Consider the following 25,643-nt stretch of genomic DNA (forward strand, 5'->3'; position numbering starts at 1 on the left):
GTTTATGCGGGGATTATACACAGTGTCCAGAGCAAGTGAGAGGACCTAACCCTGACCCCCGCTTTGGTCGTGCAGAGGGGGGGAGGTAGAAACGCCCCCCTCAGGCACCGCCTTCTTTCATCCCAGTGGGCTTCTCCACTCCCCACTTATCTGAGGTTCACATTCCCTTCATTTCTCTAGTGCTGGGGAAATTTCTCCCAGGCTATGGCCCCTCCTGCTTAGGATGAATTTCTGGCTGGTCAAGATACCTTCTTTTCCTTAATTCACAAGTTTCTTTAAAATCCTGTTTCTTCTGGTAACTAATTGGCACCTTTTTGTTACCAACTCTGTTCTTACCATTATCTAAAATTATATTATTTGTGTGCCCTCCCTCCTTCCTAGTATGAAAGCCTCATGAGAGTAGGGGTCTTAGCAGGCTCCTTCACTGTGGTATTCCTATTACCTAGGCCAGTGACCAGTGCCTGGATCTGGCGGGTGCTCAGTATATTCGAATGAGCCAGTGAATGACTATCTTCCCCATAAACTCCTCAAGGACACTGATCGGGTATGGCAGCAGACACAGAGATTTTTATTAAAGGATTGTCTAGTGGTTAGCCTGTCAGGCAGAGCCCAGTGATATAGCCTCCTAAGAGCATCGCCTGTGGTTTTTCTCCACTTTAGAACTTTCTGTGGTCACACAAGCCACACAGAACTTCCTGTGCTCTCCTTTGGCCGGTAAAAGAAACTTTCCTTTCTGTCAGAGACGTAAACAGAGTGGCTGAGAGATCTGGCTCTGGAGCCAGACTGACTAGTTCACATCTTCCTGGCTGTGTGACTGGCAGTTACCCTTTATGTGCCTTGGTTTATTCATCTTTGAATGGAGGCCAGCAATAGCAATTGTTTTGTAGGGTTATTCTGAGGATTAAATGAGTTGCTACAGGTAAAGTGTTAAGAACCATTCTAGGACACAGATGCTCAGTAAATGTTGACAGGGTAATAATGATGATGATGGTAGTGGTGGTGGTATTTGGCCAATAATATCATAGAATGAATATATTTGTACTTTGCTTTTAACCTAATCCTTCCATTCTATTACATTTTTTTCATCATTGCTTTCTTAAAATGTCAGAATCAACTCATCTCCTAAAAATATTCTTATCATTTAGAATGCTCACATTAAATAATTTTTTAGAAGAGAGTTTATTAATAAACACAATTTGATTTCTTATATTAGTTGTTTACAATTACTATGTAAAGTTTATTTTCATGGGGATACTGAATAGGTTTTTCTTCCCCAGTGTCTATACAAAATAAGTTACATCTATTTGGAGCATTTCTGTAAAACTGTCTTTCATATTTGAATCTTCCTCACATATTTTCCTAAAGGAAAAGATTAATAAAATATTATGATAAAATCAAGCTGAACTGCCAAGTGTGGAAAATATTTCCTTGCAAGGTTATTTTCTTGAATTTTTAAAAACGATTTCACATAGAACTTAATTATGCATCTATGTTGCTTTTGAAATATGGTGAATTCATAAATTCCAGATTGAAAGCTTCTGTTAGGAAGAATTATTTGTCGGCCAACCTTAAGAATGGGAGGGGCAGGGGAGGGGACAGTGAGAAAACAAAAAGAAAAACCTTCACCTATAACCCACACCCTTAGTTAATCACTTTTATAGTAATCTGGGCAGAGAGGGAAACTACAAATAAAATTGGAACATAATCGGTCTGTGACCTAAATCTCTTTTTGGTTTTTGTTATTGCTAAAATATTAATAGCAAAATTACTGTTCACAGTTTCTTTGTTTTTTTTTAATTTTTGAATTTTATTTAATTTATTTTTTTATACGGCAGGTCCTTATTAGTCATCAATTTTATACACATCACTGTATACATGTCAGTCTCAATCGCCCAATTCATCACACCACCACGACCACCCCCCCCCCCCCTCCGCCGCTTTCCCCCCTTGGTGTCCATACATTTGTTTTCTACGTCTGTGTCTCAATTTCTGCCCTGCAAACCGGTTCACCTGTACCATTTTTCTAGGTTCCACATATATGCGTTAATATACGATATTCGTGTTTCTCTTTCTGACTTACTTCACTCTGTATGACAGTCTCTAGATCCATCCACGTCTCAACAAATGACCCAATTTCATTCCTTTTTATGGCTGAGTAATATTCCATTGTATATATGTACCACATCTTCTTTATCCATTCGTCTGTCGATGGGCATTTAGGTTGCTTCCATGTCCTGGCTACTGTAAGTAGTGCTGCAGTGAACGTTGGGGTGCATGTGTCTTTTTGAATGATGGTTTTTCTCTGGGTATATGCCCAGCAGTGGGATTGCTGGATCATATGGTAATTCTATGTTTAGTTTTTTAAGGAACCTCCCTACTGTTCTCCATAGTGGCTGTATCAATTTACATTCCCACCAACAGTGCAAGAGGGTTCCCTTTCCCCACACCTCTCCAGGATTTGCTGTTTGTAGATTTTCTGATGATGCCCATTCTAACTTGTGTGAGGTGATACCTCACTGTAGTTTTGATTTGCATTTCTCTAATAATTAGTGATGTGGAGCAGCTTTTCATGTACTTCTTGGCCATCTGTATGTCTTCTTTGGAGAAATATCTATTTAGGTCTTCTGCCCATTTTTGGATTGGGTTGTTTGTTGTTTTAGTATTGAGCTTCATGAGCTGTTTATATATTTTGGAGATTAATCCTTTGTCCCTTGCTTCGTTTGCAAATATTTTCTCCCATTCTGAGGGTTGTCTTTTCATCTTGTTTATGGTTTCCTTTGCTGTGCGAGAGCTTTGAAGTTTCATTAGGTCCCATTTGTTTATTTTTGTTTTTATTTCTATTACTCAAGGAGGTGGATCACAAAAGATCTTGCTGTGATTTATGCCAAAGAGTGTTCCTCCTATGTTTTCCTCTAAGAGTTTTATAGTGTCCAGTCTTACATTTAGGTCTCTAATCCATTTTGAGTTTATTTTTTTGTGTGGTATTAGGAAGTGTTCCAATTTCATTCTTTTACATGTAGCTGTCCAGTTTTCCCAGCACCATTTATTGAAGAGACTGTCTTTTCTCCATTGTATATCCTTGCCTCCTTTGTCGTAGATTCATTTACCATAGGTACGTGGGTTTATCTCTGAGCTTTCTATCTTGTTCCATTGATCTGTGTTTCTGATTTTGTGCCAGTACCATATTGTCTTGATTACTGTAGCTTTGTAACATAGTCTGAAGTCAGGGAGTCTGATTCCTCCGGCTCTGTCTTTTTTCCCTCAAGACTGCTTTCGCTTTTCAGGGTCTTTTGTGTCTCCATACAAATTTTAAGATTTTTTGTTCTAGTTCCCTAAAACATGCCATTGGTAATTTGGTAGGGATTGCATTGAATCTGTAGATTGCTTTGGGTAGTAGAATCATTTTCACAATATTGATCCTTTCAATCCAAGAACATGGTATATTTCTCCATCTGTTGGTATCATCTTTAATTTCTTTCATCAGTGTCTTATCGTTTTCTGCATACAGGTCTTTTGTCTCCCTAGGTAGGTTTATTCCTAGGTATTTTATTCTTTTTGTTGCAGTGGTAAATGGGAGTGTTTCCTTAATTTCTCTTTCAGATTTTTCATCATTAGTGTATAGGAATGCAAGAGATTTCTGTGCATTAATTTTATATCCTGCAACTTTACCAAAGTCATTGATTAGCTCTAGTAGTTTTCTGGTGGGATCTTTAGGATTCTCTATGTATAGTATCATGTCATCTGCAAACAGTGACAGTTTGACTTCTTCTTTTCCAATTTGTATTCCTTTTATTTCTGTTTCTCCTCTGATTGCCGTGTCTAGGACTTCCAAAACTATGTTGAATAATAGTGGTGAGAGCAGACATCCTTGTCATGTTCCTGATCTTAGAGGAAAGATCAGGCTTGCAGTTTTTCACCATTGAGAATGATGTTTGCTGTGGGTTTGTCATATATGGCCTTTATTATGTTAAGGTAGGTTCCCTCTATGCCCACTTTCTGGAGAGTTTTTATCATAAATGGGTGTTGAATCTTGTCAAAAGCTTTTTCTGCATCTATTGAGATGATCATATGGTTTTTATTCTTCAATTTGTTAATATGGTGTATCACATTGATTGAATTACATATACTGAAGAATCCTTGCATCCCTGGGATAAGTCCCACTTGATCATGGTGTATGATCCTTTAAATGTGTTGTTGGATTCTGTTTGCTAGTATTTTGTTGAGGATTTTTGCATCTATATGCATCAATGATATTGGTCTGTAATTTTCTTTTTTTGTGGTACCTTTGTCTGGTTTTGGTATCAGGGTGATGGTGGCCTCATAGAATGAGTTTGGGAGTGTTCCTTCCTCCGCAATTTGTTGGAAGAGCTTGAGAAGGATGGGTGTTAGCTCTTCTCTAAATGTTTGACAGAATTCACCTGTGAAGCCATCTGGTCCTGGACTCTTGTTTGTTGGAAGATTTTTAATCACAGTTTCAATTTCATTACTTGTGATTGTTCTGTTCATATTTTCTATTTCTTCCTGGTTCAGTCTTGGAAGGTTATACCTTTCTAAGAATTTGTCCATTTCTTCCAGGTTGTCCCTTTTATTGGCATAGAGTTGCTTGTAGTAGTCTATTAAGGTGCTTTGTATTTCTGCGGTGTCTGTTGTAGCTTCCTCTTTTTCATTTCTAATATTATTGATGTGAGTCCTCTCCCTCTTTTTCTTGATGCGTCTGGCTAATGGTTTATCAATTTTGTTTATCTTCTCAAAGAATCAGCTTTTAGTTTTATTGATCTTTGCTATTGTTTTCTTTGTTTCCATTTCATTTATTTCTGCTCTGATCTTTATGATTTCTTTCCTTCTGCTAACTTTGGGGTTTTGTTTGTTCTTCTTTCTCTAGTTCCTTTAGGTGTAAGGTTAGATCATTTATTTGAGATTTTTCTTGTTTCTTGAGGTAGGCTTGTATAGCTATAAACTTCCCTCTTAGACTGCTTTTGCTGCATCCCATAGGTTTTGGGTCATCATGTTTTCATTGTCATTTGTCTCTAGGTATTTTTTTATTTTCTCTTTGATTTCTTCAGTGATCTCTTGGTTATTTAGTAACGTATTGTTTAGCCTCCATGTGTGTGTGTGTTTTACGTTTTTTCCCCTGTAATTGGTTTCTAATCTCATAGCGTTGTTGTCAGAAAAGATCCTTGATATGATTTCAATTTTCTTAAATTTACTGAGGCTTGATTTGTGACCCAAGATGTGATCTGTTCTGGAGAATGTTCCATGTGCACTTGAGAAGAAAGTGTAATTGGCTGTTTTGGGGTGGAATGTCCTATAAATATCAATTAAATCTATCTGGTCTATTGTGTCATTTAAAGCTTCTGTTTCCTTGTTTATTTTCATTTTGGATGATCTGTCCATTGGTGTAAGTGAGATGTTAAAGTCCCCCACAATTACTGTGTTACTGTTGATTTCCTCTTTTATAGCTGTTAGCAGTTGCCTTATGTATTGAGGTGCTCCTATGTTGAGTGCATATATATTTATAATTGTTACATCTTCTTCTTGGATTGATCCCTTGATCATTATGTAGTGTCCTTCCTTGTCTCTTGTAACATTCTTTATTTTAAAGTCTATTTTATGTGATGAGTATTGCTACTCCAGCTTTCTTTGGATTTCCATTTGCATGGAATATCTTTTTCCATCCCCTCACTTTCAGTCTGTATGTGTCCCTAGGTCTGAAGTGGGTCTCTTGTAGACAGCACATAGATGGGTCTTGTGTTTCTATCCATTCAGCAAGCCTGTGTCTTTTGGTTGGAGCATTTAATCCATTCACGTTTAAGGTAATTATCGATATGTATGTTCCTATGACCGTTTTCTTAATTGTTTTGGGTTTGCTTTTGTAGGTCCTTTTATTCTCTTGTGTTTCCTACTTGGAAGTTCCTTTAGCATTTTTTGTGGAGCTGGTTTGGTGGTGTTGAATTCTCTTAGCTTTTGCTTGTGTGTAAAGCTTTTGATTTTTCCATGGAATCTGAATGAGATCCTTGCAGGGCAGAGTAACTTGGTTGTAGGTTCTTCCCTTTCATCACTTAAAGTATATCATGCCACTCCTTTCTGGCTTGTAGAGTTTCTGCTGAGAAATCAGCTGTTAACCTTATGGGAGTTCCCTTCTATGGTATTTGTCATTTTTCCCTTGCTGCTTTCAATAAGTTTTCTTTGTCTTTAATTTTTGCCAGTTTGATTACTGTGTGTCTCAATGTGTTTCTCCTTGAGTTTATCCTGTATGGGACTCTCTGTGCTTCCTGGACTTGGGTGGCTATTTCCTTACCCGTGTTAAGGAAGTTTTTGACTGTAATCTCTTCAGATATTTTTTTGGGTCCTTTCTCTCTCTCTTCTCCTTCTGGGACCCCTGTAATGCCAATGTTGTTGAGTTTAATGTTGTCTCAGAGGTCTCTTAGGCTGTCTTCATTTCTTTTCATTCTTTTTTCTTTATTCTGTTCCGCAGCAGTGAATTCCACCATTCTGTCTTCCAGGTCACTCATCTGTTCTTCTGCCTCAGTTATTCTGCTATTGATTCCTTCTAGTGTAGTTTTCATTTCAGTTATTGTATTGTTCATCTCTGTTTGTTCTTTAATTCTTCTAGGTCTTTGTTAAACATTTCTTGCATCTTCTCGATCTTTGCCTCCATTCTTTTTCCGATGTCCGGGATCATCTTCACTATCATTATTCTGAATTCTTTTTCTGGAAGGTTGCCTATCTCTGCTTCATTTAGTTGTTTTTCTGGGGTTTTATCTTGTTCCTTCATCTGGTACATAGCCTTGTGCCTTTTATCTTGTCTATCTTTCTGTGAATGTGGTTTTTGTTCCACAGGCTGCACAATTGTAGTTCTTTTTGCCTCTGCTCCATAGTTTCTTAATAGTCTAAGATTTTTCATTTTCTTTTCAGCCTTCTGCTCTTCTATCTCCATTCTAAAACGGCACTTAAGAGAGAAAAAGAACCTTGGAAAGGATTTTAAAGGGAAAGAGTATAAAAGCAGTAGACAAGATGTCTGGGAATTTTCTCATTTGTTTGTTTTTGTTTTGATGTTGGGGGTAGGAGTTTATTAATTAATTAATTTATTTTTGCTGTGTTGGGTCTTCATTTCTGTGTGAGGGCTTTCTCTAGTTGTGGCAAGCGGGGGCCACTCTTCATTGTGGTGTGCGGGCCTCTCACTATCGCGGCCTCTCTTGTTGCGGAGCACAGGCTCCAGACGCACAGGCTCAGTAGTTGTGGCTCATGGGCCTAGTTGCTCTGTGGCATGTGGGATCCTCCCAGACCAGGGCTCGAACCTGTGTCCCCTGCATTAGCAGGCAGATTCTCAACCACTGCGCCACCAGGGAAGCCCTCATTTGTTTTTTAATGGGGCATATGGATAATAGTTGTGTCTCTGAAGGGACTTCAGTTTTGTGTAAATGAGTTGTCCTCTTTTCAATCTGTTGGAGCTCTCTGGCCTCCCCAATCCAGGAAGTTACAGGCTTGAGGAGTTGGTTCTTTTGTTGATGATAGCATTCAATTTTAATTCTCAACACACCAGTTCTTTTCTTACAAAAAGCCTCACTGTAGAGTTGCTAGGATGAGTAATAGATGCTCTCTTGGGTCATATGGATACACCAGAAAATGACAGTAGAAAGAAATAGAGAATACTTATAAAAAACAAAAGTATTTTTAAATACTTTTTAAAAACTTGGGGCTTCCCTGGTGGCACAGTGGTTGAGAGTCCGCCTGCTGATGCAGGGGATACGGGTTCATGCCCCGGTCCGGGAGGATCCCACGTGCCGCAGAGTGGCTGGGCCCGTGAGCCATGGCTGCTGAGCCTGTGCGTCCGGAGCCTGTGCTCCACAAAGGGAGAGGCCACAACAGTGAGAGGCCCACATACCACAAAAAGAAAAAAAACAAAACAAAAAACAACGTACTTGGCTTGGAAGCAGTGCAGACCTCAGACAGAAACTACCTTGAAACTAAATTATTTAAATATAAAAGAATAAAAGCTTAAAAGATTCTCAGTCTATATAGTATATTTTCATCTTTTTAATGGTCTATCAGTGTCTTTCGTTATGCTTATTTTTAGTTGGAAAAGGTGTTGGTAGCAGAATAGGAGTTTGCTGCATGGTGTGCCAACACTGGCCTAGGGTATTTAATATGTGCATGCATGTCATGTGTATGTCATTGTGGGGGTGGGGGTGATTGTCAGGAGCCTTCCATAACAATTATCTTTCTTATGCTTTCCAGGTTTTCACCTGATGGAAGACTAATTGTATCATGTAGTGAGGATAAAACTATTAAAATCTGGGATACCACAAATAAGCAATGTGTTAATAACTTCTCAGATTTTGTAGGGTAAGTCCATTCTCTTTTTGCATTTATATGGGTTAGTTTGCTATGGAGACATTTAATTATTACAATTCAAATAAAGAAATGAGAGTAAAGAGAAATCAAAATGTTAGACCATCTTATTCTTTTCTCCTAGGTTTGCAAATTTTGTGGATTTTAACCCTAATGGTACATGCATAGCTTCAGCAGGTTCTGATCATACCGTGAAAATCTGGGATATAAGAGTGAACAAGTTACTCCAGCATTATCAAGGTAACAATTTCCATAACAAAATTCAGTTGTAAAATGGGCTCCTCTAGGAAGTTCTTACGCTGACAGACTATCCTTCTCAGTGGGGCTTAGCCCTCTTAATGAGAAAGATGGGCTGACTTTGAACTGACTAGAGAAGAGTTAGCCCCTATCAGCAGCATGGTCCAAGGAGCTGGAGTAGAGGCCAGCGTACAGAATGGGGTGGAGGGACCTTAAAAATGATGCCAGGGCTGTAAAAAAAAAAAAAAGAAGAAAAAAGGTTACTGTAAGATTTTCAAACTTTAGTTATCTGTTTACTTTAGGCCCGTGTACCGCAAAAAAAAAAAGAATCCAGGATAGAAGTTGACTCAGAAGGAGATACCTGAGTACAGATAGGTGTTATAACTGGTAGAAAACAACATCCTACTGTGCCCATATATTGAAGTTAAAAGAGAAATGAATTGATTTTTTAGTGTATATTAGATTTATATTAAATCCACATTTCCCTTTCTTTTTTTTTTTTGGTTTTTTGTTTGTTTGTTTTTTGCGGTACGTGGGCCTCTCACTGTTGTGGCCTCTCCCGTTGTGGAGCACAGGCTCCGGACGCGCAGGCTCAGCAGCCATGGCTCACGGGCCCAGCCGCTCTGCGGCATGTGGGATCCTCCCGGACCGGAGCATGAACCCTTGTCCCCTGCATTGGCAGGCGGACTCTCAACCACTGCGCCACCAGGGAAGCCCCACATTTCCCTGTCTTAATAACTATAATGTAGCAGACACTGTGCTAAATCCTCACAACAGCCCTAAGAGGTATTACTCTTACCTCTACTTTAAAGATAAGGAAACTGAGGCTTAAAGGGGCTAAGTTACTTGCTAAAATATTGATAGAACTGACATGGGACTTTCTGTTTATAAAGTACATTTTTATAAAATACATTGATGAACAAACTTTTGATCGCTGTGTTATGCTGCCTCCTATTGGAAGGAGATTGTCCAGAAATGAATTCTCAAGCTGGCAAGACTGCCCTTCTCCAAATATATCTCCATACTCTTCACCCCTTGACCCAAGCAACTAACTGGTAATTAAATTTAGTTTAAGGCTAAGATGTATACCTTATGTGAGCTGGTGGTAACCAATGGTTGCTTATATTGGTAATATATCTGAAGATTTTATAGTTGCGTGTTTATTAAGATCATTCTTCCATGACACACTCTCATTTGTAAAGCTATTCTGTGTCATGAGCTATGTGGAATTTTGGTTGCTGTGGAGACATTGCCCCTAATTGATTCTTTCAGTCTGGTATTGCTAATAGGGTAAAGGGGCATCTCTAGAATTAAGAATTATTCTCTGAACTTTTTGCTTTAATTTTCTACAAATCAGTTCACAGCGGTGGAGTTAATTGTGTGTCATTCCATCCTTCGGGTAACTATCTCATCACTGCTTCTTCAGATGGTATGCTTAAGATTCTGGACCTCTTAGAAGGAAGGCTTATATATACACTTCAAGGACATACGGTATGAACAGTAAGATTTTTACTTCTTAAATAATATATCTTTAAAAGTTTTGATCCATTTTATTATATGGCTTTATTATTTTTCCAAGTGTAGCACACATTGCTGCTACCACAATGTGTTTTTTTTTTTTTTTTTGCTTCCAAGGCTATGTTTTTTATTTTAAAATAAATATTATTTCTCTTTAAATAAATATTATTTATTGTAATTCATGTCAAAATCAATGTGTATCTTTCAGTGGACGTTAACTTAATCCTTTACTGCTATCTTCCTCAGTATGTAGTATAGGTTTGACTGGGTAAATGGTGATGGATACATGTTTTTCTTACTTCTGATCTTTCCCCTCATGTGGAGGCTGTCCCACTAGCTTTGACCCTCTTAGCCTCCACACCCCCTCACTCTCTCCTTTCACTAATCTGATTGGCGAGTTTAGAAGGAGAAATTTGACAAGTCAAGCCCAATGCCTTCTACTCTTGGAAGCCTGTGCCTGTCTGTATGGTTTTCCTCTGATATTTCTTGTGGGGAGGCCTGCCCTTGTCCAGCCTTGCCTGTGACTGGGTACTCAAATCTGACTCATTCTGGGATTCAGTTCTAGAAAGCCCACTTGCCCACAGATAAAGCCACATTTTCTCTTTATAAGCCTTCATCAGTAAGAAAGGTAATATTTCTTTTGTCTTATTTTTCAATTGTTTTAGGAACCCAGTGGGGAAGTGGGGTGCTATCTATTGAGCCTATTCAATCACACACACACACACACACACACACACACACACACAAACACAAACACATATACACTAGTATATAATGTACTAAAGAAAAACTTTTTAAGTGTAGAAACTATCTTTCCTTTCTGGGTAAATATTCAAACTTCTCTAAATTTTTTAGAATGCATCCTCTTTTTTTTTAAATAAGATGTACTATGTACTTCCTTTTAACCAAGTATAAGTTATTTATATCCAGAAATAGAATGGGTTTTGTGGTCTAAGGGAGAAGTTTTTTTTTTCTGCCTTCATGTATCCTGCCGGACTTCCTGCTTGCTTTATCATTTGTTCTGCAGCTGTGTTAGAGTGAAGCAGAAATAGACACTAACCAGCTCAGATATATGTGTACCCATGGATTTAGGCTGGATGAACAACAAATAAAAGTGGCCAAAGATTAAAATATCCATGGATGAAGGACAGAGTAATAGAAAAAAGATAAATAAAATAATTTAGGAGAAAAGCACTACACATGAAGATGGAATATTTCACAGTCTGGAGGTGAAGGTGTTTATGAGGCTATAATAACCTGAGTCTGTGGGATGGTCTACTTGAAAAATAGATGTTTTTCCCCCAAGATTTTCTTGCATAGATTAAGGACATATTAAAAACAAACAGTATACGCATATTTTTGAAATGAGGAAGATTTACTCTTATCTTGACTGAAAATTGACCTAGAGGTCATGTTGTGACTGTGCCGGGTATAGTCTTGTCCAGCTCCACAGCCATTGCTCCATTTCGTGTTCCTGTTACCTCTCACCCAGATAATTGCAGTAACTTCCTGACTGCCCTGCAACCATTTGTTCTGACTCCAACTCATCGTTCTCACAATCGTGATATCAATTTTCATCAATCACAGCTCTTCTATCCATGTCCTGCTCTTAAAACTTTGAGTGGCTCAATATTGCCCACATGAAGGGAGAGCTCAGCGAAGCCTGTTGTGGTCAGGAAATAAGCTTGGTTCGTGCAACCTCATTCCCGTCACCTGCAGAATTATCATTCAGTTTCTGCTAGTGATTTGTTGAATAAAGAATCCAAAACCAGAAAATCTTAACAGAAATTCTTACTAACTTACCTATGCACAAGCTTTTCTTTAAAGGGGAGAAGAGTGTATTTTCTCATTTTTATTAGCATCTCTTTTTTCACTTAGTATCATTTATAGATGTTTTAATGTAATTGGGTTGACTCTTTGATTCTCTTTGCCTGCATAAGTTACTAACAGCTGGATATGTTCTCAAGACATTGCATAAATAGTCTGCACAAGTTAGGATGAAAAATTAATACTCACGGCCCTCTTGGCCATGAGAACACATTACCAAGTAAGTTTTTCTTTTATCTCCCTTTATTTCTTAGGGGCCTGTCTTCACTGTTACATTTTCAAAAGGTGGAGAGCTGTTTACATCAGGAGGTGCAGATGCACAGGTTTGTAAATCTCTCGGCTCCCTCTTTGATTTGGATAGGGGAATGGAATCTGAGACCTCACCTAAGATTTTTACAACCAGCTAGTTTGTATATGTTAAGATGATTATCAGTGAGTTTATATTTTAATTTAGTGCCAGGAAGTCTGCTATCTCATAGCTGAAATACTTCCAGTTCTGATAGTTTTTGGAACTCAAATAGCAGTTATTTTCTTTTGCTCATCTTTACACTTAATTATAATACATAAAACTGACACTTACTGAATACCTAATATTGGTGTGGCCCTTTCACTTGAATTATTGCCTAATCTATTGTCTGTATGCCTTGTTTTTCAAATGTTGATTAAGCTCCTTGAGGATGGTAAAATTAAATTGTTTGTATAGCAAATCTGCATTTATTTGAAATGACCAAAAGTCATTCAGAGCCAGATTTATTGAATAAGGTGGACAGTAGAGCCAAAAACATGATTTTGGGCTTTGGGAAAAATAAAAGAGGATTTTAAGGTAATAAGTTATTTTCTTAATATGAATTTTAAACTGGACATAAAGGCAATTTGAAATGCTAAATCTCTCCCTATCACCCTTTAAAAAAAAAAGTGTTGAGATGTAGTGTTGTCAGAATATATATCTAGCCTTCCTGACTATTTTGAGAGACAATTCTATATATTCATTTTTTTAAAAATTTACTTCTACTGCTTGTACATGCAAGTCAATAACTGCCAACCTGATGAATTTTTATAGGTCTTATTGTGGAGGACTAACTTTGATGAACTGAATTGTAAAGATGTTATTAAAAGAAACCTCAAAAGATTACACTTTGATTCACCACCACATCTTCTCGATATCTACCCAAGGACACCACATCCCCAGGAGGGAAAAATTGAAACTGTTGAAGTGAGTACTTTGTGCATATTTGCCCTACCATTTGTTAAGTGTACACTTTGGGGCTGTTGGTCAACTAGATGCTTGAAATTATACTTAATTAGATGAAACCTAGTCCTGCTTTAAAACAGCAGCACTTCAAGAAACAATTACTTTCACTAATAAAATAAAACTATAAATAAGGTAGTGTGTAATAGTACTAAAACCTCTCATATTTGCTTCTTGAAGATTTAGAAATAAAACTTAAAAATTGTGTTAATAATAATGGAAATGAGGAATCAAATCTAAGACCTCTGATGACTGTAAAGTCTGAGCTGGCTTCATATTCTAGACATGTTTAGGGAGCTCATGTGATGGCTGTCATGAGAACAGGGCTGAAGGGCAAGAATTTTTAGAGCAGTTATTGAAATAGGTATCTTGAAGCCCTTTTACAACAAAAAAATAAAATAAAAGGTCTTATGAACAGTAAAAAGAAGAGACTTAAGCATTAAACCTAATAGTTGAGGCCATTTTAGTGTTTGCCAACATATATTTTCAAGTATATAATTATCTGTTTAGCTGTAAATTTTTGTTGGCAAGTTCCCTTAGGTCCTATAGATTTAAATGTTCTACTCTCTTCAAAGAAAAGAGTTCTGTCTTTGCTGGGTACTTTGCTGGTATTAGTCTATTTCTTTCCATTTTGCATGATTCTTTTTTTTTTGGCTGGCTTGTGGGATCTTCGTTCCCCAACCAGGGATTGAACCCGGGTCCACAGCAGTGAAAGCGCTGAATCCTAACCACTGGACTGCCAGGGAATTCCCATTGCATGATTCTTCTTAAGTTGTTTTTTCTCTCAGAAAGAGCAGATATCCGGAATTACTATTATCTGTTCATCTGAATTTTTTTTCCAATCACTGGCAGAGTCTTTCTTTGCTTTTCAAGTAGATATTTAAAAATTCTTAAGATATTATTCCTGAGTGGCAGTTCACAGCCACCTCCTGCTTGTTATTCATGCTGTGGTTCCAGACCCCCTTCTGTGGTCTCTGGCTTCCTTACCCTGTGTCAGTTCTTTAATTTTGGTTTCCTTGGTCTTAGCCTTTTCTCTTACCTCAGGTATTTCTTTTAGTCTCAGGTTTTGTGTATGTGCGTGTGCATGTGCACGCATGCATAAATTTAAGTTTTTAAAACTTTTAATTCTTCTAGACTGTTTTTTAGATTTTGTTTAATCTAGCCACATTTGGGGGATTTCTGTCCTTGTTTTTCAATGGTAGTGTTTATTTTCAGTTCTTTGCTATAATTTTTGTCCTCTCCAACTTCCGACCATCTTTCCAGACCTTCTAACTAAAGTGTTTACCATTGTGCTTTACTACATCTTCATGCCACTTATTGTATTATCATTTCCCCCTCTTTCATTTCTTTGAAAGAAAGAATGTAATGTAATTTGTGGCTCACCACATTTTTGTTTCTGTTTCTGCAATTATGGATGCATTTGTTGATCCCCTGTGATCCCATGCATTCACATCAAATATATGTGAAATATATATATATTTTTTTTTTTTTTTTTTTTTTTTTTGCGGTACATGGGCCTCTCACTGTTGTGGCCTCTCCCATTGCGGAGCACAGGCTCCGGACGCGCAGGCCCAGCGGCCATGGCCCACAGGCCCAGCCGCTCCGCGTCATGTGGGATCCTCCCGGACCAGGGCACGAACCCGTGTCCCCTGCATCGGCAGGCGGACTCCCAACCACTGCGCCACCAGGGAAGCCCTGTGAAATATATTTTAACTTGAGTTTTCTTGTTTTACCTAAGCTGGTTTTATTGACTCTTGCTGTTTTATATTCTAGTATTTCTGTAGCTTAGCTGGGCCTAATCAGCAACATTGCTGCTGCCCTCTCATCCGCTTAGCCACCTACCTTTCCAGTGTGGTAGGTGACAGAGCTGCAGGCTGAGCCCAGGTCTCTTTACTCCTAATTCAGTTATACTTCCATGACATCACACTGCCTCAGCACTGAGGATTCAAGCCATTTTCTCTGTGATTTACTCTCAGCCCCAGCTCACTTAAGAGTGCTAGACTTACTTTTTTTTTTTTTTTTTTTTTTTTTTTTTTTTTTTTTTTTGCGGTGCATGGGTCTCTCACCGCTGTGGCCTCTCCCGTTGCAGAGCACAGGCTCCGGACGCGCAGGCTCAGCGGCCATGGCTCACGGGCCCAGCCGCTCTGCAGCATGTGGGATCTTCCCGGACCGGGGCACGAACCCGTGTCCCCTGCATCGGCAGGCGGATTCTCAACCACTGCGCCACCAGGGAAGCCCTAGACTTTCTTTAAAGTGTCAACAAGTTTTCTAAGTAGCTCTTCTCTGACAGTGGAGCCAGAAAGCAGTAAAAGCAGCTGCGTTGCTTTCTATGGCTAGGTCAAGATGACCCAGGCCATGCAGAGCCACTCTCAACCCATATTTTTCACATATACCCTTAAAAAATCTATTAAAAACTGGCTTTTCATCTTGGAGTTACACCTCAGTTACACTATACAGAATCTTGAACACTGTGACTGAATTACGTTTGTTGCCTTAAGAAAGTCAGCCTCTGTGTACAGTTTAAATTAGCTGTACACACTCATACATACTCACTGAATGGGGACTGAAATAAACTTATAGTAGCAACTGTAGTATCTATCATTTATCTACCACAAAAATTTTAGAAAATGGCACTTCTGAGAAAGTGAATGTCAGTTTCTAATCCTAGGGGATCAGATACCAATTCATAAAGAGTCATTATCCATTTCTTTCCCTTATCTTAGTTACAGAAGATGATTGGGGGAACCAATGCTCTGTCTCCCTAAGCGTAAACAAGTAATTATGATTTACCACTCTAAATATGGTTTGTATACAGGACAGTGATGAGAGAAATGTCCCGGGAGAGTATACAGATTGTGCACATAGATATTCTCTACAACTCTACTTACTATTTTTATTTTTCATATTTACCAAAAGGCTTGGTTCTTACTAGATGCCAGTACGTAATAGAGAGTATTGAACATTTATTAAATATCAGTTACTACCTGGGCGCTTTACATTTATTATCTGCTTAAATTAAGTATACAGTATGACTTAATATTTGTCAAAATTCAGAGTTTGTGATATGAAATGCCAGAGATTTTATGATATACGATTCTGCATATGAACAACCAACTGTTCGTTTTTTTTTTTTCCCTTAAAATCTCTTATAATAAAGCAAGGGTGTAAAGTTTTCTGGACAGAGAACATCTTTAATGTTATGAACAAATAATTATTAAATATCAAATTATTTTTTAAAGTAATGTCTGTGAATCCCTCATAGAGCCAAAAGACTATAAATTTTTAAATATCATTTAGAATAGAATAGTATGAATCAGAAGTTGTACTGTGCTCATTTAAGATTAGCAAATTTTACTTTGAAATACTAAATTTGATGGATTAGATTTTTTTTTTTCAAAGCTTTAGGCAAGGTCAGCTTACATATGTTACTTTGGAAATATTTGGAAACTAGTAAACCTTTTTTTTTTTTTTTTTTTTCTCGATACGCCGGCCTCTCACTGCTATGGCCTCTCCCGTTGCGGAGCACAGGCTCCGGACGCGCAGGCTCAGCGGCCATGGCTCACGGGCCCAGCCGCTCCGCGGCATGTGGGATCTTCCCGGACCGGGGCACGAACCCGTGTACCCTGCATCGGCAGGCGGACTCCCAACCACTGCGCCACCAGTGAAGCCCTAAACATTTTATTTTTTTTTTTTGAGGTCAGAATTCCTGACTAAAGGAATAAAAATGTATTATTAGAAGATGTGAAATAAATGGCATCTAAATAATCTAATTTCCCCAGCTTTCTCTTTTTACAGTAACCACGAATGCTTCATTTCTGAGTTTGAAGTAACATAGCTTTCCTATGATTTGTATTTTATTGTGTTTTCTGTGAGGCTCATTTGAATCGCATATAATCTCAGTCTTCTGGGTGAAATTATTTGGCCTTTTGCAAAAGCCATCCATTTGTCAGCCTTAAAGTCATCACTTGTTTGAAGGTGGGGAATCCTGTGGAGTCTTAGACCTTGGGTACCAGCTGACTACAGATATAAATTACTAATTCCTACACAGATAGAGAGGGTGATAGCCAGATTGCTTTTAGAATAAATGAGAGAAGAAGGCCACATGAAAGAAGGCAGGAAGCATGAAATTCTTTCCCTTGCTGTGTCAGACCCCTCCTCTGTCCTTTCTGCTCATCTAACTGCGGAGCCTTTGTAACGCTCCCGGCCTGGGCACTCTGTCTTAATTAAAACATAAGAACAACTTCTTGCTTTTTTTGGTGGGAAAGAAGCCCACTTTTAAAACAAGGTATCTTAACCCTGCCTGCATTGCTCAATGGCACATCACGAATTTGTGCTGACTTTGTCTTCTTTAGACTGTCACGAGCTGGACTGCCTAGTCCAGCCGCCCAGACAAAACCAAACTTTCCTTCTTGAAGTAGGAACTAACTTAATGTGTGTGCCTGACACTTTTCTCCCAAGCAGTTCCCTACCCTTTTGCATATTTTGATGGGAAGACATAGAGCCATTCTAAGGGATGGTGGTAGATCTTGGTGACAGAAAGGCATCAAAATAGCTATTCTAGGAGAATTGCCGAATATTGTAGGAAGGGGTAATGGTTAGTTTGTTAAAAAGAATTTGTTAATAAAACAATTGTTTTGATGGCTTCTAATTTTGTAATGGCCACTTGAGATTACCTTAATCTACACATTGCATAGGAAATTCTGTACGACATTGATCAGGAAGGAAAACTTCCTTTAACTTAACCAAATATTTATATAATGATATTTTATGGAAGTCCGGCCACGATTCATAGTTCAAAACTACAAGTGATCAATTTTAAGTCTTGGAGTCTGAGATTGGGTTTTATCTCAACCTTCTATTAAGCTTGAAACATTATGATTTATGATTAAAAAAATGACCACTCCTCTATCAGTTTTGTAATTTTGTTCTAGCTGTGCTATATGTCTACACTGTTTTGGACCTCAAAAACTGTTCTTCAGAGATTACATAACAATAATAGCAGTAATAATACTAATATCTAACACATGCAACATTTTTCTAATAGCCTTACACAAATTGTCATTAAATCTTCCTTAAAACTCTATAAAGCAAGCACCATTTTTTTTTTTTTTGCGGTACACGGGCCTCTCACTGTTGTGGCCTCTCCCGTTGCGGAGCACAGGCTCCGGACGCGCAGGCTCAGCGGCCATGGCTCACGGGCCTAGCTGCTCCACGGCATGTGGGATCTTGCCGGACCAGGGCACGAACCCGTGTCCCCTGCATTGGCAGGCGGACTCTCAACCACTGCGCCACCAGGGAAGCCCCATCAAGCACCATTTTTATCCCATGAGAAATTGAGGCACATGTGAATTAAATATTTTTTTTTTAATTTAATTAATTATTTTTTTTAATACAGCAGGTTCTTTTTCTTTTTTTTTTTTGTGGTACACGGGCCTCTCACTGTTGCGGCCTCTCCCGTTGCAGAGTACAGGCTCCGGACGCGCAGTCTCAGCAGCCATGGCTCACAGGCCCAGCCGCTCTGTGGCGTGTGGGATCTTCCCGGACCGGGGCACGAACCCGTGTACCCTGCATTGGCAGGCGGACTCTCAACCACTGCGCCACCAGTGAAGCCCAGCAGGTTCTTATTAGTCATCAATTTTATACACATCAGTGTATACATGTCAATCCCAATCTCCCAATTCATCACACCACCACCACCACCACCCTGTGGCTTTCGCCCCTTGGTTTCCATGTTTGTTCTCTACATCTGTGTCTCAACTTCTGCCCTGCAAACCAGTTCATCTGTACCATTTTTCTAGGTTCCACATACATGCGTCAATATACGATATTTGTTTTTCTCTTTCTGACTTACTTCACTCTGTATGACAGTCTCTAGATCCATCTATGTCTCAACAAATGACCCAATTTCTTTCCTTCTTATGGCTTAGTAATATTCCATTGTATACATGTACCACATCTTCTTTATCCATTCGTCTGTCGATGGGCATTTAGGTTGCTTCCATGACCTGGCTACTGTAAATAGTGCTGCAATGAACATTGGGGTGCATGTGTCTTTTTGAATGATGGTTTTCTCTGGGTATATGCCCAGTAGTGGGATTGCTGGATCATATGGTAATTCTATGTTTAGTTTTTTAAGGAACCTCCCTACTGTTCTCCATAGTGGCTGTATCAATTTACATTCCCACCAACAGTGCAAGAGGGTTCCCTTTTCTCCACACCCTCTCTAGCATTTGTTGTGTGTAGATTTTCTGATGATGCCCATTCTAACTGGTATGAGGTGATAGATACCTCATTGTAGTTTTGATTTGTATTTCTCTAATAATTAGTGATGTTGAGCAGCTTTTCATGTGTTTCTTGGCCATCTGTATGTCTTTGGAGAAATGACTATTTAGGTCTTCTGCCCATTTTTGGATTGGGTTGTTTGTTGTTTTAATATGGAGCTGCATGAGCTGTTTGTATATTTTGGAGATTAATCCTTTGTCTGTTGCTTCATTTGCAAATATTTTCTTCCATTCTGAGGGTTGTCTTTTCGTCTTGTTTATGGTTTCCTTTGCTGTGCAAAAGCTTTGAAGTTTCATTAGGTCCCGTTTGTTTATTTTTGTTTTCATTTCATTACTCTAGGAGGTGGATCACAAAAGATCTTGCTGTGACTTATGTTAAAGAGTGTTCTTCCTATATTTTCCTCTAAGAGTTTTATAGTGTCCAGTCTTACGTTTAGGTCTCTAATCCATTTTGAGTTTATTTTTTTGTATGGTGTTAGGGAGTGTTCCAATTTCATTCTTTTACATGTAGCTGTCCAGTTTTCCCAGCACCATTTATTGAAGAGACTGTCTTTTCTCCATTGTATATCCTTGCCTCCTTTGTCGTAGATTCATTTACCATAGGTACGTGGGTTTATCTCTGGGCTTTCTATCTTGTTCCATTGATCTATGTTTCTGATTTTGTGCCAGTACCATATTGTCTTGATTACTGTAGCTTTGTAACATAGTCTGAAGTCAGGGAGGCTGATTCCTCCGGCTCTGTCTTTTTTCCCTCAAGACTGCTTTCGCTTTTCAGGGTCTTTTGTGTCTCCATACAAATTTTAAGATTTTTTGTTCTAGTTCCCTAAAACATGCCATTGGTAATTTGGTAGGGATTGCATTGAATCTGTAGATTGCTTTGGGTAGTAGAATCATTTTCACAATATTGATCCTTTCAATCCAAGAACATGGTATATTTCTCCATCTGTTGGTATCATCTTTAATTTCTTTCATCAGTGTCTTATCGTTTTCTGCATACAGGTCTTTTGTCTCCCTAGGTAGGTTTATTCCTAGGTATTTTATTCTTTTTGTTGCAGTGGTAAATGGGAGTGTTTCCTTAATTTCTCTTTCAGATTTTTCATCATTAGTGTATAGGAATGCAAGAGATTTCTGTGCATTAATTTTATATCCTGCAACTTTACCAAAGTCATTGATTAGCTCTAGCAGTTTTCTGGTGGGATCTTTAGGATTCTCTATGTATAGTATCATGTCATCTGCAAACAGTGACAGTTTGACTTCTTCTTTTCCAATTTGTATTCCTTTTATTTCTGTTTCTCCTCTGATTGCCGTGTCTAGGACTTCCAAAACTATGTTGAATAATAGTGGTGAGAGTGGACATCCTTGTCATGTTCCTGATCTTAGAGGAAATGCTTTCAGGTTTTCACCATTGAGAATGATGTTTGCTGTGGGTTTGTCGTACATGGCCTTTACTGTGTTGAGGTAGGTTCCCTCTGTGCCCACTTTCTGAGGACTTTTTATCATAAATGTGTGTTGAATTTTGTCAAAAGCTTTTTCTGCATCTATTGAGATGATCATATGGTTTTTATTCTTCAATTTGTTAATATGGTGTATCACGTTGATTGATTTGCATGTATTGAAGAATCCTTGCATCCCTGGGATAAATCCCACTTGATCATGGTGTATGATCCTTTTAATGTGTTGTTGGATTCTGTTTGCTAGTATTTTGTTGAGGATTTTTGCATCTATATTCATCAGTGATATTGGTCTGTAATTTTCTTTTTTTGTAGTATCTTTGTCTTGTTTTGGTATCAGGGTGATGGTGGCCTCATAGAATGAATTAGGGAATGCTCCTTCCGCTGCAATTCGTTGGAAGAGTTTGAGAAGGATGGGTGTTAGCTCTTCTCTAAATGTTTGATAGAATTCACCTGTGAAGCCATCTGGTCCTGGACTTTTGTTTCTTGGAAGATTTTTAATCACAGTTTCAATTTCATTACTTGTGATTGTTCTGTTCATATTTTCTATTTCTTCCTGGTTCAGTCTTGGAAAGTTATACCTTTCTAGGAATTTGTCCATTTCTTCCAGGTTGTCCCATTTATTGGCATAGAGTTGCTTGTAGTAGTCTCTTAGGATGCTTTGTATTTCTGTGGTGTCTGTTGTAACTTCTTTTTCATTTCTAATTTTATTGATTTGAGTCCTCTCCCTCTTTTTCTTGATGCGTCTGGCTAATGGTTTATCAGTTTTGTTTATCTTCTCAAAGAACCAGCTTTTTGTTTTATTGATCTTTGCTATTGTTTTCTTTGTTTCTATTTCATTTATTTCTGCTCTGATCTTTATGATTTCTTTCCTTCTGCTAACTTTGGGTTTTGTTTGTTCTTTCTCTCTTTCCTTTAGGTGTAACATTAGATTGTTTATTTGAGATTATTCTTGTTTCTTGAGGTAGGCTTGTATAGCTATAAAGCTACTTCCCTCTTAGAACTGCTTTGCTGCATCCCATAGGTTTTGGATCATCGTGTTTTCCTTGTCATTTGTCTCTAGGTATTTTTTGATTTCCTCTTTGATTTCTTCAGTGATCTCTTGGTTATTTAGTAACGTATTGTTTAGCCTCCATGTGTGTGTGTGTTTTACGTTTTTTTCCCTGTAATTGATTTCTAATCTCATAGCGTTGTTGTCAGAAAAGATGCTTGATATGATTTCAGTTTTCTTGAATCTACTGAGGCTTGATTTGTGACCCAAGATGTGATCTATCCTGGAGAATGTTCTGTGCGCACTTGAGAAGAAAGTATAATCTGCTGTTTTTGGATGGAATGTCCTATAAATATCAATTAAATCTATCTGATCTATTGTGTCATTTAAAGCTTGTGTTTCCTTATTTATTTTCATTTTGGATGATCTGTCCATTGATGTCAGTGAGGTGTTAAAGTCCCCCACAATTACTGTGTTACTGTTGATTTCCTCTTTTATAGCTGTTAGCAGTTGCCTTATGTATTGAGGTGCTCCTATGTTGAGTGCATATATATTTATAATTGTTACATCTTCTTCTTGGATTGATCCCTTGATCATTATGTAGTGTCCTTCCTTGTCTCTTGTAACATTCTTTATTTTAAAGTCTATTTTATGTGATGAGTATTGCTACTCCAGCTTTCTTTGGATTTCCATTTGCATGGAATATCTTTTTCCATCCCCTCACTTTCAGTCTGTGTATGTCCCTAGGTCTGATGTGGGTCTCTTGTAGACAGCACATAGATGGGTCTTGTTTTTCTATCCATTCGGCAAGCCTGTCTCTTTTGGTTGGAGCATTTAATCCATTCACGTTTAAGATAATTATCAATATGTATGTTCCTATGTCCATTTTCTTAATTGTTTTGGGTTTGCTTTTGTAGGTCCTTTTGTTCTCTTGTGTTTCCCACTTAGAGAAGTTCCTTTAGCATTTGTTGTAGTGCTGGTTTGGTGGTGATGAATTCTCTTAGCTTTTGCTTCTCTGTATAGCTTTTGATTTCTGCATCTAATCTGAATGAGGTTCTTGTTGGGTAGAGTAACCTTGGTTGTAGGTTCTTTCCTTTCATCACTTTAAGTATATCATGGCACTCCCCTGTGGCTTGTAGTTTCTGCTGAGAAATCAGCTGTTAACCTTACGGAAGTTCCCTTCTATGGTATTTGTCATTTTTCCCTTGCTGCTTTCAATAAGTTTTCTTTGTCTTTAATTTTTGCCAGTTTGATTACTGTGTGTCTCAATGTGTTTCTCCTTGAGTTTATCCTGTATGGGACTCTCTGTGCTTCCTGGACTTGGGTGGCTATTTCCTTACCCATGTTAAGGAAGTTTTCGACTGTAATCTCTTCAAATATTTTCTCGGGTCCTTTCTCTCTCTCTTCTTCTTCTGGGACCCCTATAATGCAAATGTTGTTGAGTTTAATGTTGTCCCAGAGGTCTCTTAGGCTGTCTTCATTTCTTTTCATTCTTTTTTCTTTATTCTGTTTCACAGCAGTGAATTCCACCATTCTGTCTTCCAGGTCACTCATCTGTTCTTCTGCCTCAGTTATTCTGCTATTGATTCATTGTAGTGTAATTTTCATTTCAGTTATTGTATTGTTCATCTCTGTTTGTTCTTTAATTCTTCTAGGTTTTTGTTAAACATTTCTTGCATCTTCTCGATCTTTGCCTCCATTCTTTTTCTGAGGTCCTTGATCATCTTCACTATCATTATTCTGAATTCTTTTTCTGGAACGTTGCCTATCTCTGCTTCATTTCATTGTTTTTCTGGGGGTTTATGTTGTTCCTTCATCTGGTACATAGCCCTCTGCCTTTTCATCTTGTCTATCTTTCTGTGAATGTGGTTTTTGTTCACAGGCTGTAGGACAGTAGTTCTTCTTGCTTCTGCTGTCTGCCCTCTGGTGGATGAGGCTATCTAAGAGGCTTGTGTAAGTTTCCTGATGGGAGGGAGTGGTGGTGGGTAGAGCTGGGTGTTGCTCTGGTGGGCAGAGCTCAGTAAAACTTTAATCTGCTTGACTGCTGATGGGTGGGGCTGGGTTCCCTCCCTGTTGGTTGTTTGGCCTGAGGCAACCCAACACTGGAGCCTACCTGGGCTCTTTGGTGGGGCTAATGGCAGACTCTGTGAGGGCTCACGCCAAGGAGTACTTCCCAGAACTTCTGCTGCCAGTGTCCTTGTCCCCACGGTGAGCTACAGCCACCCCCTGCCTCTGCAGGAAACCCTCCAACACTAGCAGGCAGGTCTGTATCAGTTTCCCCTGGGGTCACTGCTCCTTCCCCAGGGTCCTGATGCGCACACTACTTTGTGTGTGTCTCCCAAGAGTGGAGTCTCTGTTTCCCGCAGTCCTGTTGAAGTCTTGCAACAAATCCCACTAGCCTTCAAAGTCTGATTCTCTAGGAATGCCTCCTCCCATTGCCGGACCCCCAGGTTGGGAAGCCTGACATGGGGCCCAGAACCTTCACTCCAGCGGGTGGACTTCTGTGGTATAAGTGTTCGCCAGTCTGTGAGTCACCCACCCAGCAGTTATGGGATTTGATGTTACTGTGATTGCACCCCTCCTACCGTCTCATTGTGGCTTCTCCTTTGTCTTTGGATGTGGGGTATCTTTTTTGGTGAGTTCCAGTGTCTTCCTGTTGATGATTGTCCAGCAGCTAGTTGTGATTCTGTTCTCGCAAGAGGGAGTGAGAGCACGTCCTTCTACTTTGCCATCTTGGTTCCTAGTCTGTGAATTAAATCTTAAAGCTAGTAAGTAACAACATGAGAATTCCAACCCAGTCAGTCTGGTTCCATTCTGTACCTTTAACTATTTTGATGCAGTGCTTCAGTAGAATAAAAAGTTAATTTCATCCTGTTAACAGATATTGGACATCGTACTAGCTTTAGAGTGTGAAACAGTGAACAAGATGGGCATGTTTCTTGCCCTTCAGAATTTGTCAGAAGCAGGGTTTGTGCTCATGGACTCCTCAGTACGATGGATACACCAGAACCTCAGAGTGGGATGGTATTGGTGAGGTCGTGTATACTAACCCTCCCTCGTGCATGAATCCCTTGTTTGGTGATGGAGAACTCAGCCTCTCATAAGGCAGCCAACCCCATTTCAAGGCAACTGTAGTTATTGAAGCGTTCTTTCCTTTAATAAAAATGGAGAGATAGTACTGTTAATATTCATGGAGGTTAGCTTGCAAAGAACTTAACTGTAAGTGTCACTGCCTCAGCATATTTTCTTTGCAGAGAAGACTGTAAACTTTTACTTAGTAAGAATTTCCTGCTCCATTTAATGTATATGGCAGCAACTGTGGTACAATACAGTAAAATATTGTTACATCAAAAGTTTCCCAGCTCGTAGAAGCTCAAGGATTTCTCTACGAGAAATGCTGACCATTTCCATGTGATTTAGTGGTTTTTTGAGCAATTCTGGTTTCAGATGGCAAAACCAGGTTGTATTTTTCATTGGTAAACAATTTCATATCTACACTAGGTGGCAGTAGATAAATGAGAATAATGTGTCTGCAAGCACTCTTTCTGGACAGCTGGCCCAAGATTAAAAGGAAAGCGAGTCAGCCTCAAGTTTCTTAACATTGCCTCGACTCTGGACTGGAGCTCATAGGAAGAAGGTTGTGCGTTCTGCTCTGTGGAATGGCCAGAAAGAAACATAGGTGTTGGTGGGCCAAGCAGGTAGTCCTACATGGTTCTAATTCCTCCTTCACTGCAGTG

General features: G+C 38.9%; 1 protein-coding gene across 2 annotated transcripts in view; it reads left to right on the top strand.

The window, feature by feature from the left end:
* The window catches only part of POC1B (POC1 centriolar protein B), a 102,882-nt gene that overhangs the window by 36,526 nt on the left and 40,713 nt on the right, over window positions 1-25,643 (top strand). For both annotated transcript variants that reach the window (XM_065887547.1, XM_065887548.1), the window contains 5 exons: window positions 8,239-8,346; window positions 8,477-8,592; window positions 9,947-10,080; window positions 12,189-12,257; window positions 12,995-13,147. In XM_065887547.1, coding sequence (XP_065743619.1) covers window positions 8,239-8,346; window positions 8,477-8,592; window positions 9,947-10,080; window positions 12,189-12,257; window positions 12,995-13,147 — 580 coding nt within the window. The remainder of the gene's footprint in view (window positions 1-8,238; window positions 8,347-8,476; window positions 8,593-9,946; window positions 10,081-12,188; window positions 12,258-12,994; window positions 13,148-25,643) is intronic.

Source organism: Phocoena phocoena, chromosome 11 (genome assembly GCF_963924675.1).
Source record: "Phocoena phocoena chromosome 11, mPhoPho1.1, whole genome shotgun sequence".
Taxonomy (NCBI): Eukaryota; Metazoa; Chordata; class Mammalia; order Artiodactyla; family Phocoenidae; genus Phocoena; species Phocoena phocoena.